Here is a 14,012-nt window from a genome sequence, read left to right on the forward strand (position 1 = left end):
GGGGGGTCTTGGGCTATAGAAGTGGGGGGGGACTGTCACTATAGAAGTGGGGGGTCTGTCACTATAGTAGAGTGGGGGGTCTGGGACTACAGAAGAGGGGGGTGTCTTTGAGTATAGAAGAGTCGGGCAGTATGGGAATATAAAAGTGTGTGGAGGGGTCTGGTACTATAGAAGAGTGGGTGTGGGGTGGTCTGTGACTATACAAGAGTGGGGGTTCTGGAACAAAAACGGGTGGGACAGCTCTGCCACTATAGAAGAGTGGGAGAGGTCTGGGAGTATAGAAGAGTTGTAGGGGTCTGGGACTACAGAAGAGTGGGTGGGGGTCTGGGACTATATAAATGTGTGTGTGGGGTCTGGGACTTTCGAAGAGTTGGGGGGATCTGGGACTATAGAAGTGGGGGGGGTCTGGGACTATAGAACTCGGGGGGTAACTGGGACTATAGAACAGTTGTCAGGTCCAGGACTATAAATGACTTGGGGGTTCTGGTACTATAGAAGAGTGGGGGTGTCTGGGACTATAGAAGTGTTCAGGGGGTTGGGACTATAGTAGAGTGGGGGGGCTGGGACTATAGAAGAGTGGAAGGGGATTCTGGGACTATAGGAGAGTGGGAGACTCTGGGACTGTAGAAGAGCAAGGGGTCTTGGACTATTGAAGTGTGTGGGGGGCGTCTGGAATATAGAAGTGTGTGTGTGTGTGTGTGTGTGTGTTGGGGTCTGAGACTATAGAAGAGTGGGGGTGTGGGGGATTATAGAAGAGTGGGAGGGATCTGGGAATTTAGAAGAGTTGGGGGTCTGGGACTATAGAAGACTGGGGGGGGATCTGGGACTACAGAAGCGTGGGAGGTGGGTCTGGGACTATAGAAGAGAGTTGGGGGGGTCTGGGTCTATAGAAGAGTGTCTATGTTGGTTCTGGGCCTACAGAAGAGTGGGGAGGTCAGGGACTACAGAAGGGGGGGTCTGGTACTATACAAGAGTGGGGGTCTTGGATTATAGAAGGGGGTTTCTGGGATGGGAGAGTGGGGAGGTCTGGGACTATAGAAGTGTCTGTTTGGGGGTCTGGGACTATAGAAGAGTGGTGTGGTCTGGAACTATAGAAGAGTTTGGGGGGTCTGGGACTATAGAAGAGTGGTGGGGTCTGGGACTATACAAGATGGGCAGGTCTGGGTTTATAGAAAAGTGGGGGAGTCTGGGACCATAGAAAAGTTCGGGATCACGGATGATAGAAGAGTTTGGGGGGTTCTCGGACTATAGAAGAGTGTGGGTGTCTGGGACTATAGAAGAGTGCATGTGTGGTGGCGTCTGGGACTATAGAAAAGTGTGTGTCTGGGGGTCTGTGAATGTAGAGAGTCGGGGTCTGGGATATAAAAGTGTGGGGGGGGGTTCTGGGACTAAAGTTGGAGCGGTCTGGGACTATAGAAGTGTGGGGGTTCTGGGATTATAGAAGAGTGGTGGGGTCTGGGACTATAGAAGTGTTGGGGGGATCTGGGACTATAGAAGAGTGTGGGGGGGTTGGCATTGTAGAACAGTAGGGGGGTCTGGGACTTTGTGCCCAGTTCTCCAGCATGTAGGGCGATGAGGGAGAAGGGAGCAGGGCCAGCCTGCCTCTTTCCTCCAGGCTGAGCGGGATGGTGAGTGCCGATGACTTGAGAGAACCACAGGGAGTCGGGAGTCTTGTCAAAGCAGGAACTCACTTTATTGCATCAGTCAGCTGCTTATATAGCCTTGGCAGGGGAGGCAGGGGGAGGAGGATGGGCTTATGGATGCGTCATATGGGGTGATAGACTTTGGGCCACCAGGAATTTACCACGTCAGTTGTAACTGGGTAGAGGCAATCTTAGATCAGGCTTCTGCTGAGTCACCTCTACACGGAAATGACAGGATAGAGACAGGTTGCTAAACTTTAGCCAGGCTCTGGAAAGTACTACAGGCCTCACTGTCCTCCATGCCAAGCGTTCAAGGGTCCCGGAGGCCCAACAACTTTGGAAGAGTGGGGGGTCAGGGAATAGAGAAGAGTGGAGGGGGTCTGGGAGTAAAGAAGAGTGCAGTTCTGAGACAAAAAATAGTGGGGTGGTCTGCCACTATAGAAGAGTGGGAGGGATCGGGGACTGTAGAAGAGTTGTGGGGGGGGGTCTGGAACTATAAATGTGTGTGTTGGGGTTTGGGATTATAAAAGTGTGTGTTGGGGGTCTGCGACTATAGAAGTGTGGGGATCTGAGACTAAAGAGTGGGGGGGTCTGGGACTACAGAAGAGTAGGGGGGTCTGTGACTATAGAGGATTGGGGGTCTGGGAATATAGGAGAATGGGGGGATGTGAGACTATAGAAGACTGGGAGGGGGATCTGGGACTATAGAAGAGAGTTTGGGGGTTCTGGGACTATAGAAGAGTGGGGGCAGTCTGGGACTGTAGAAGAGTGGGGGCATCTAGGACTATAGAAGTCTGGGAGGGGGCGTCTGGGAGTATAGAAGAGAGGGGAGTCTGGGACTATGGAAGAGTGGGGGGGTCTGGGATTATAGAAGAGTGGAGGGTCTGGTAATATAGAAGAGTGGGGGGTTGGAACTATAGAAGTGTGTGAGGGGTGTCTCGGAATAAAGAAGAGTGGGGGGGTCTGCAATTATAGAAGAGTGGAAGAGTCTGGAACTATAGAAGAGTGTGTGTGTGTGTGTGTGTGTGTGTGTGTGTGTGTGTGTGTGTATATGTTTCTCTGTATGTGTGTGTATGTGTGTCAATTCAGGTATCTGGGACTATAACTGCAGGTGGAGTCTGAGAATATAAAAGAGTCGGGGTTCTTGCGCTATAGAAGTGGGGGGTTCTGGGACTATAGAAGTGGGGGGGGGTCTGGGACTATAGAAGAGTGAAGGGGTCAGGAAGTAGAAGACTGGGGGTTTTGGGGACTGTAGAAGAGTTGCGGGGGTCTGGAACTATAGAAGAGTGTGTGTGGGGTTCTGGGATTACAGAATAGTGGAGGAGTCTGGGTCCATAGAAGTGTGGGGATCAAGGACTATACAAAAGTGTGCCTGTGGGGGGTCTGGGACTATAAAAGAGTTGGGGGGTGTCTGGGACTAGAGAAGTGTGGTGGGGTTGGAGTATAGAAGAGTGGAGGGAGTCTAGGTTTACAGAAGAGCAGGTGGGTCTGGGACGATGGGAGTGTGTGTGTGTAGGGGTCTGAGACTATAGAAGAGTGGGGGATCTGGGACTATAGAAGATTGGGGGGGTCTGGGAATATAGAACCGTTGGAGGCGTCTGGAACTAGAAGAGTGGGGGGTCTGGGACTTTAGAAGAGATGATGGAGTCTGGGACTATAGAAGAGTGGGCAGGTTGTGGACTATAAGAAGTGGTGGGGTCTGGGACTATAGAAGAAAGGGGGACTGGGAAAATCGAAGTGTGTATGGGTGTCTGGGACTATAGCAGAGTGGGGAGGTCTGGGACTATAGAAGTCGGGGGTGTGGGACTATAAGAGTTGTGGGGATCTGGGACTAAAGAATAGTGGTGAGTTCTATGACTATAGAAGAGTGGTGGGGGGTCTGGGACTATAGAAGAGTGGGGGGGTCTGAGACTATACAAGAGTGGGGCAGTCTGGGACTATAGAAGCATTGGGGGCTCTGGGTTTATAGAAGAGTGGGGGAGCCTGGGACTATAGGAGAGTGGGAGATCAGGGAGTATAGAAGAGAGTGGGGGGATCGGACTATAGAAAAGTGGGGTGCTCTGGGACAAAAAAGAGTGGGAGGGGGATCTGCCATTATAGAAGAGTGGGAGAGGTCTGGGACTATAGAAGGGTTGTGGGGGTCTCGGTCTACAGAAGAGTGGGATGGGGGTCTGGGACTATAGGAAAGTGGGGGGTCTGGTACTTTAGAAGAGTTGGAGTCGTCTGGGACTATAGAAGTGTGTTGGGTGGGTCCAGGACTATGGAAGAGTGGGGGGTGTCTGAGATTATAGAATAGTGGAGGGGTATGGAACTATAGAAGACTGGGGGCATCTGGGACTATCAAAGAGAGTGTGTGGTGGGGTCTGGGACTGTAAAAAAGTGTGTGGGGGGGGTCTATGACTATAGAAGAGTGGGGGTGTCTGGGACTGTAGAAGAATGTGGGTGTCTGGGACTGTAGAAGAGTGGTGGGGTCCTGAACTATAGAAGTGTTGGGGGCGTCAGGGACTACAGAAGAGGGTGGGTGGGGTCTGGGCCTATAGAAGAGTGTCTGGGGGTGGGTCTGTGACTATAGAAGGGTGGGGGGGTCTGGGACTATAGAAGTGTAGGGAGTTCTGGAACTATAGAAGAGTCGAAGAATGTGGGTGTCTGGGACTGTAGAAGAGTGGTGGGGTCCTGAACTATAGAAGTGTTGGGGGCGTCAGGGACTACAGAAGAGTGTGGGTGGGGTCTGGGACTATAGAAGAGTGTCTGGGGGTGGGTCTGTGACTATAGAAGGGTGGGGGGGTCTGGGACTATAGAAGTGTAGGGAGTTCTGGAACTATAGAAGAGTCGGGGTTGTGGAAATATAGAAGAGTGGGTGGGTCTGGAACGATAGAAGTGTGTGTGCGTGGGTGGGGTTTGGCACTATAGAAGTGTGTGTGTGGGAGTCTGGTGTTGGGAAACCCTGCTGTTAGGGTTGTAGTTCTCCATGCCTAGATAGCCCTGAGGGGCTCGGCGCCAAATGGAAGGACTCCCCTTTTCAGCAGGGGGCCTCCTGCTCTCTTCCTGGCTCACCTGGAAAGTGCCACCAAGCACCAATGCCTGACCTTATCTGGAACATGACCTTTGGCATAGTTACCTGGAGTAAAAACTACCCCCAGGTTTTTTCTATATGATAATCAGGCATTGCCTGATAGTCTGGAAGATAGGAGCCACTGCCACATGTAAATAAAGCATACTATGAGCACCTATCAGCTGAGGCTTTGGCTACTGCCTCCACACTATAATTTCTCTAGTTCTCCCACTGAATAAACGGAGCTGTTTTCACTGTGTCTGGAGCTGTATCACTGCTGTTTCACTGTGCCTGGGACCAGCTTCCCCGGAAGGGCTTTCTTCCATCAGTGCTCACTGGCCGTCCTGACCCCGTTCATCGCTTCTGCTCTCCCTGCCCTCAAGGGCTGGTGGCCAATGACCGGCAAAGAAAGGGAGAGACCCCCACAGTCTGGGACGATAGAAGTAGGGTGGTATGGGACTATAGAAGAGTGTGGGTTCTGGGAGTATAGAAGAGTTGGGGGAGTCTGGGAATATAGAAGAGTGGGGGATCTGGGACTGTAGAAGTGGGGGCATCTGGGACTCTAGAAGAGAAAGGGGGTCTGGAAATATAGAAGCGCTGGGGAGAGAGTCTGTGGCTATAGAAGAGCAGGGGTTCTGATACTATAGAAGAGTGGTGGGGTCATGGACTGTAGAAGAGTGGTGAGGTCTGGGGATATAGAAGAGTGTTGGGGGGGGCTCTGTGACTATAGGAGAGTGGGGACGTCTGGGACTATAAAAGTGTGTGGTGGGTTCTTGGAGTATAGAAGACTGGGGGGTCTGGGACTATAGAACAGTGGGGGATTCTGGGACTATAGAATAGTGGGGAGGTCTGGGACTATAGAAGAGTGGGAGGGGGTCTAGGACTATAGAAGAGAGGTGGGGTCTGGTACTAAAAATGTAGGGGGAAATCTGGGACTATAGAAGTGTGTATTTGGGGTTTGTGGGACTATAGAAGAGTGGGGGGTCTGGGACAATAGAAGAGTGGGGTGGTCTGGGTCTATAGAAGAGTGGGGGGCCTGGGATTATAGAAATCTGGAAGTGGGAGTCTTGGACTATAGGAGAGAGTGGAGTCTGGGACTATAGAAGAGTGGGGGGTCAGGGACTATAGAGGAGTGGAAGGTCTGGGACTATAGAAGAATGGGAGGTCTGGGACTATAGAAGAGTAAGTGGTCTGGGACTATAGAAGAGTAGGGTGTCTGGGATTATGTAAGAGTGGGGGCTCTGGGACTATAGAAGAGTAATGGGTCCTGGACTATAGAAGAGTTGGGGAGGTTGGGGTCTATAGAGAAGTTTGGGGAGTCTGTGCCTATAAAAGGGTGGGAGGGTCTGGTACTATAGAAGACTGAGGTGGTCTGGGAGTATAGAAGTCTGTGGGTGTCTGGGACTATGGAAGGGTGAGGGTTCTGGGAGTATAGAAGTGTGGGGGGGTCTGGGACTTTAGAAAAGATGGGGGTCTGGAACTATAAAAGAGTGTGAGGGGGTCTTTGATTATAGAGGATTACTGGGGTCTGGGACTATAGAAGTGGGGGTTCTGGGACTATAGAAGAGTGGGGTTCTGGGATTCTAGAAGTGTGGGGGTGGTCTGGAGCTATAGAAGACTGGTGGGGTCTGGGACTATAGAAGAGTGGGGGTCTGGAATTCCAAAAGTGTGGGGGTGGTATGGAACTATAGAAGAGTGGAGGGGTCTGGTACTATAGAAGAGTGGGAGGGTCTGGGACTATAGAAGGGTAGGGGTTCTTGGGCTATAGAAGTGGGGGGGGTCTGTCACTATAGTAGAGTTGGGGGGTCTGGGACTACAGAAGAAGGGGGTGTCTTTGAGTATAGAAGAGTCGGGGGTTATGGGACTATAGAAGTGTGTGGAGGGGTCTGGTACTATGGAAGAGTGGGTGTGGGGTGGTCTGTGACTATAGGAGAGTGGGGTTCTGGGACAAAAAAGGGTGGGGGAGTTCTGCCACTATAGAAGAGTGTGAGAGGTCTGGGAGTATAGAAGAGTTGTGGGGGTCTGGGACTACAGAAGAGTGGGTGGGGGTCTGGGACTATACAAGAGTGTGGGGGGGTCTGGGACTTTAGAAGAGTTGGGGGGATCTGGGACTATAGAAGTGGGGGGGTCTGGGACTATAGAACTGTGGGGGTAACTGGGACTGTAGAACAGTTGTGGGGTCTGGGACTATAAATGAGGAGTTGGGGGTTCTGGGACTATAGAAGAGTTTGGGGGGCTGGGACTATAGTAGAGTGGGGGCATCTGGGACTATAGAAGAGTGGGGTTATCTGGGACTATACAAATTGGGGGGTTCTGGGACTATAAAGGAATTGGAGTGGGGTGTGGAACTGTAGAATTGTGGGGGGGTCCTGGACTATAGAAGGGTGGGGGTGTGTGGGACAATAAAAGAGTTGTAGGGGTCGGGGACTGGTGCAGAGTGGTGGGTTCTGGGACTATAGAAGAGTGGGGGATCTGGGTTTATAGAAGAGTGGGGTGGTCTAGGATAAAATAGAGTGGGAGGGGGATCTGCTATTATAGAACAGTGGGAGAGGTCTTTGACTCTAGAAGGGTTGTGGGGGTCTCGGACTACAGAAGAGTGGGTGGGTGGTCTGGGACTATAGGAGAGTGGGGGTCTGGAAATATAGGAGAGTGAGGGGATCTGGGACTATAGAAGACTGGGAGGGGGATCTGGGACTATAGAAGAGAGTTGGGGGGTCTGGGACCATAGAACACTGTGTGTAAGGGGTTCTGGGACTAAAGATGAGTGGTGTGTTCTGGGACTATAGAAGAGTGGGGTGTATGGGACTATAGAAGAGTTGGAGGGTTTGGGAGTATACAAGATTTGGGGGTATCTGCGACTATAGATGAGTGGGTGTGTCTGGGACTAAAGAAGACCGGGGGGGTAGGGACTATAGAAGTGTGTGGGGTGGGTCTGGGACCTTAGAACAGTGGGGTGGTCTGGGACTATAGAAGAGTGGGAATGGGGTCTGGGACTATAAGAGAGTGGATGGGTCTGGAACTATAGAAGTGGGGGGGGGCGGTTCTGGGAATATAGAAGAGTGGGTGGGTCTGGGATTATAGAAGAATGGAGGGGTCTGGGACTATAAAAGAGTGTGTGTGTGGTGGGGTCTGGGAATAGAGGAGAGTGTGTGGGAGGTTTGTGAATATAGAAGAGTGGGGGTCTGGACTATAGAAGTGTGGGTGGGGTCTGAGGATACAGAAGAGTAGGGGGTCTGGGACTATAAAAGTGTGTGTTTGGTGGGGTCTTTGACTATAGAAGAGTACTTGGGTCTGAGAACATAGAAGTGTAGGGGGCTCTGGGACTATAGAAGAGTGGGAGGTCTTGGACTATAGAAGTGGGGGGGGCGTCTGGGACTATAGAAGAGTGGGGAGGCCTTGGTCTATACAAGAGTGATAGGTCTGGGACTATAGAAGAGTGGGATGTCTGGGACTATAGAAGAGTAGGGGGTCTGGGACTAGAGAAGAGTAGGATGTCTGGGAGTATAGAAGAGTGGGGGGTCTGGGAGTATAGAAGATTGGGAGGATCTGGGACAATAGAAGCATTGGGGGGACTGGGAGTATAGAAGAGTGGGGGCTATGGAACTATAGAAGAGTGGGGGTATCAAGGACTATAGAATAGTGATTGGGTCCCAGACTATAGAAGAGTTGGGGAGGTCGGGGACTATAGAAAAGTTGGGGAGGTTGGGGACTATAGAAAAGTTGGGGAGGTTGGGGACTATAGAAGAGTGGGAGGGTCTGGGACTATAGAAGACTAGGGTGGTCTGGGACTATAGAAGTCTGTGGATGTCTGGGACTATGGAAGAGTGGGGGTTCTGCGACTTTAGAAGTCTGTGTGAGGGGTTCTGGGACTGCAAGTGTCGGGGGTCTGGGACTTTAGAAAAGATGGGGTGGTCTGGGACTAAAGAACAGTGTGGGGGGTCTTTGATTATAGAAGAGCACTGGGTCTGGGACTATAGAAGTGGGGGGAGGTTCTGGGACTATAGAAGAGTGGGGGTCTGGGATTCTAGAAGTGTGGGGGTGGTCTGGAACTATAGAAGAGTGGTGGGGTCTGTGACTATAGAAGAGTCGGGGGGATCTGGGACTATAGAAGTTGGCGTGTGGGGGTCTGGGACTATAGAAGAGTGGGGCTATAGAATTTTAATCCCAGGAGGGATGTTCAGAGTGGACTATGCTGGATCAGATGCTCACCCACTGTTGAAGAGTAATGCAGCTATCAGCTCTTGCTGGAGGAGTTTCCTTATGCAGCAGATGGTGATTGACACAGAAACTTATGGCTATCTGATGTGCAGGGAGAAGGGGGCTGCAGAGCTTTTGCCTCTGAGTGGGACGCCTCTGCAGGGATTCTGAAGCTCAGGGCTTGGGAGTCATTGCGGAGGAGGAGGTGGAGAGATTGTGGGAGCTAGAGGTAGTGGATGACCATGGGGCAGGGGGTGGAGTTCTCCAGACAGCTGGTCAGTTACTCAGTTACTCATGTGAACTTGCAGCAATGGTGACAGCATGCACAAGTCCTATGCAAGCTCCAGTGGATGAACCCACACTGGAGAACCTTTGGGGATTCAAGTTAGATACTATAGGTTTTATTATCCAGAGAGTACATTGAATTGAGGGGGGAGGTGTGGGGAGGTGTGGATGGGCAAGGGGATATAAATGTCATCAATTTATACTGTATGGAAACTGCAAAATTTCAATAAAAATGCTAAAAAAAGAAAGGAAAGAAAGAAAGAAAGAAAGAAAGAAAGAAAGAAAGAAAAAGAGAGAAAGAAAGAAAGAAAGAAAATAAGAAGAGCAGATGGAATGTCTAGTGAGTAGACTCCATTAGCCAGGAGGGAATGTCGAGCAGTCTCCATCCAAGTCCGTCTGTTTGAGCCACCTATGATGCTAGACTCTTCTTCGTTCTTTACTAATTACTAAAATTTTAAACTTTTTTTAACCTAAAGTCACAAATGTAACATCAGGAGTGAAATTTCTAGGGTTTTATATAAAATTAGATAATGTGGTTAACTCATCTTTTATCAAACAAACATTCCCAACAAAAGCTAAGAGAAACATGAGAAACACCAAAGTGCATGACCTCGGTGAGATAAAAAGGAAAAACTTGTTGATAAGTGTTAGCAGGAAAAGGTTGCTGGTTTCAACCTTCCACCATGTCTCTAGCAACATAGATGAAGTCATCCAGCATGTGTAAGAGAATGAGATTTAGAACTGAAGGCAATGCTAGGCCTGACATGGTAAAAATCAGTACCCGGCAGCCTCATGACCCCTACCCCCAGGGCAACACTCAGGAGCTAAAATGCTGGTACTATGCCAGTCAGACAGCTCATTCCACCCTCCCTCCAACTGCAGGCAGCAGAGGTGCAATACTCCACCTTCTGGGAAGCAGGCATAGAAGCTAGCACAAAGCACTGCCTTGGCATTAAGGGCTTTGCCTTAGAGCTAAGTGCCAGGCCTTTATCATGACTTTTACAAATGTTCAAGACATTCATGTTTACTTGAATCTGGAAGTTCCAAACTACATCTACCATGCCTTATAAAGTCATTTGTAAAACACACTGATAGATGTGAATTAAAGCGAAAAACCAATTTTGATTACTGTAGAACTGTAGTCTGAAGAATAAATTGAGTGTTCCCTATAAACCAAACATCTTCGTAATCATTAGAATGAAAAGGAAGTAAATGCTTCAGCATACAGTGAGAGGAGAGTTTGCTTCGGCATACAGCGAGAGGAGAGTTTGCTTATGCAGTTGTGCGGCTAAAAGGATTCGGTCACAAGGACCCCTCCATTCAGCCATGCATCTACATTGATCACTAGCACCAAAACTTTAAGCAATTACATCCTTTATGAGTGCCTATTTTTGTAATGGAGAAAAGGTTCACAGTACATAGGCTGTATCTGTGCTCCCTATCCACAGAATTTAAAATCCGTTGTGCTTCCTAAACTCATTCCCATTTTGACCAGTACCAAACCCTGAAAAGCAAGCTAAGCAAAGGTTCTAAAGAACAAAATGATTTCATCTGAAGGAAAATGGATAGAACTGAAAATCATCCTGTTAAGGTAAGCCAGACATAGACAAATATCACATTTTCCCTCATACGTAGAATTTACATTTATTCATATATACATGAATATATATGAAAGTAGAAGTGGGAACAGATAGGTGTGTGTGTGTGTGTGTGAGTGACATGAACATAGAAGGTGGACTACATGGGGTTGAGGAAGGGGTCTAAGGGAGAAGAAAACAAAGAAGGTAATGGAGAGAAGAAAGGCAAATGTTTTCTCTCATGTAGGATCAGATTTAACTAGATAGGTGTCTGTTTATAGAGAGAGGGGCAGGAGAAAGGAGATTAACTGATAGGGGAGCATCACTCTCCTTTGATGAGTCTGCCTCTCAGTTGCTAAAGCCCATCTTCCCAAAAGGCAATTGGAGACCACCTCCTAGGTTAATGGTTCCATGGTCCCCAAGGAGAGGCACAGGCCCATATACTGTACTCTTCAGAATCCTAAACAATGAAAGAAAAGATCTCTCCTGAAATACACTCACTCATTTAAACTAGGAAGACAATCACGAGAGACTGGGAAAACAAAAAGAAAGGGTTTCTCACATTACTCTGGTCTTTCAAGACCATGGAAACACAAGTCAACAGGATTTAACTTCACTCCTCACATTTTCTACACACTGCCTCCGAGATTGGAATGTGAAGCCCAGCCTCCTTCCTGGTTCTCTCCTCTTCAATTGCAGAGTCCTTGCTGTTAGAACACACAGGAATGGCCAGCAGACCTTTCCCTGATCACCAACCACACTTACCAAAGCAGCCTGTGCCGTGATCGAAGGTATGCCTCTCAGTTGTGCTTCCGACAAGGCTCTCTCCAAGGCCTGTGGTTGTGAGACTACATGTTGTACCGTCACCAAAGCACAGCATTCATAAGATAACTTGAAGTGTGTACTTCAAATCATTAGAGGAAACGTTTAGTGAAACATCAAAGCTAAGGCTTAGAATCCAAATTTTTTCCCAGAAAAAGAAACTCCTTTCTTTTAAGGAACATGAAAAGTTTCTGATCACGTGGTAAAATTTTACTGCCTCTACTGCAGCTGCCCAGCCAGCAAGGACTGAGGAACAATGCTGAGTGCAGAATCATACTGAGGGGAAATAAGTCTTCAGATTGTATGAGTCCCCACAGAGCTGACGTGAGAAAGGAGAGCTCAGCTTCCTCCCAGGCCTTCTCCTAGCCCCCACTCACTCACCACTGCCTTCTCCTTAGTCTAATGAATTTCTACAATGGCTCTCTTTTTATATTTTGTTATTAGTTTAGGTGTATGAGTGTATTGCCTGCATGTGTGTAAGTGAACCCACATTGTACAATGCCTGAGGAGGTCAGAAGAGGGTGTTGGATCCCCGCCCCCAGTTGTTAGCTGCCATGTGGGTGCTGGGAATCAAACCCGAGTCTGCAAGAGCAGTCAGTGCTCTTAACTGCTGAGCCATCTCTCCAGCCCGTATAATGGCTTTTCTAATGTTAAGTCATTCTTGAGCTTCTGGGTTGTCTGACTTTTTCTGGATTCATCTTTGGTATAAATACTTCTGGATTTGATTTTTCAATACTATGCTTTTTTGTTGTTTCTTGTTTTTGTTTTGCCTTCAGGTCCATAAACATACATAACAACTATTGTCCAAACAATTTGAGGTTTTGAGGTATATGCCAACCTACTTTGGTCTTGATATAATTTGATCAAGGATAGAGTCATCTGACCAGCTCACTTTGGTTAGACCCTAGGGTCACTTAAAACATCTCCAAAAAATGAACTTGTGAAAGTGGAAAAAAGTAAGCACTCATTTTAAAAGATGAATGTCGTATTATATCTGGCTTTGTCAATCAGCAACCACGTTTTCCATTCACTTGTTGTTAATGTACGTTACAAACTCAAATAAAAGACTCAGTCAGGAACTACAGAATTTAATAGCCATGAAATTTCTAACTCAAAACCTAAAACACAAAACTTTAATAAATACATGTGTATACAAACATTATATATATCAAAAAGAAAATCAATACAGAACAAAAAACCAAATTAAAATTTCTTGACATTCCTTATCTGATCTATTCACTGTTTATTTTCTTTGCTTTTTAATAACTACATGATTAGAAGAAGCATTTCATTACAGCTTTAACATATTCAGTAACACTCCAGAGCAAGAGTACATCTCTTCCACAAGCGGCTGTAAGTTTCTAGGTTCACAGCTGAATTAATACAGTTATACAATATATTGAACTCAATATAAGCCCTGTAAGACATAAAACTTAGGGGATTTTTTTTGTTTTGTTTTTTAAGACAGGGTCTCCCTATAGCCCCAGCTGTCCTGGAACTCTCTACTCACTATGTAGACCAGGCTGGCCTTGAACTCACAAAGATCCACCTGCCTCTGCCTTAAAGGCATGTGTCACCATGCCCAGCTGAGATTTTAACCTTTAAAAAAGATCTCCATTTCATTTTAGAATATATTGTTCCTTGCAGAAGGACTCATTGTTTTTGCTACTAACACTGAGATGTTGGTGCATGCATCTCTAATCAGTATATATCTGATTATTACTAGAACTGGTTGCACTTGGATCCTTGGCGCCTGTGTATGTCTATGAAGTCATCGGACAGATTTCAGGGCTAATGTTTATCACCTCTACTAATTAGCATGATGTAAATTTCCATGCTTCCTCCTCAAATCTAGCCAAAGACATGTGTGTGTGTTTTAAAATTTTATTTTGTGTGTGTGTGTGTGTGCGTGTGTGTGTGTATATATATATCACACAGAACATCCCAAACCATCTTATTCAACTATACTCTAAATTTTTAGGCTCACAGTTGAGTTAATACAGTTACACAATATTGGACTCAGTATAAACCCTGTAAGACATCAAATTCAATGAGCTTTTAACCTTTAAAAAAGATCTCCATTTCATTTTAGAATATATTGTTCCTTGAAGAAAGACTCATTGTTTTTGCTACTAACACTGAGATGTTGGTGCATGCATCTCTAATCAGTATATATCTGATTATTACTAGTCATCATGGGTTGCACTTGGATCCTTGGCACCTGTGTATGTCTATAAAGTCATCGGATAGATTTCAGTGGTAATGTTTATCACCTCTACTAATTAACATGACATAAATTTTTATGCTTCCTCATCAAATATAACTCATTTTTTAAATTTGTTGATTTTTTTGTGTGTATATCACACAGAACATCCCAAATAATCATATTCATCTATACACCCACTTCCCAGATGGCACCCTCCCATAGCCTCCCCC

The 14,012-nt window shown here is 47.3% G+C and overlaps 1 protein-coding gene across 1 annotated transcript in view; it reads right to left on the minus strand.

Moving 5' to 3' along the window:
• Positions 1–11,303: 11,303 nt before the first annotated feature.
• The window catches only part of LOC103740950 (fructose-1,6-bisphosphatase isozyme 2-like), a 16,766-nt gene continuing 14,057 nt past the window's right edge, over positions 11,304–14,012 (minus strand). The window contains 1 exon segment of the mRNA XM_008841630.2: positions 11,304–11,588. Coding sequence (XP_008839852.2) covers positions 11,352–11,588 — 237 coding nt within the window. The 3' untranslated portion in view covers positions 11,304–11,351.

This window comes from Nannospalax galili, unplaced genomic scaffold (genome assembly GCF_000622305.1).
Source record: "Nannospalax galili isolate Female #2095 unplaced genomic scaffold, S.galili_v1.0 scaffold740, whole genome shotgun sequence".
NCBI classification, from domain to species: Eukaryota; Metazoa; Chordata; class Mammalia; order Rodentia; family Spalacidae; genus Nannospalax; species Nannospalax galili.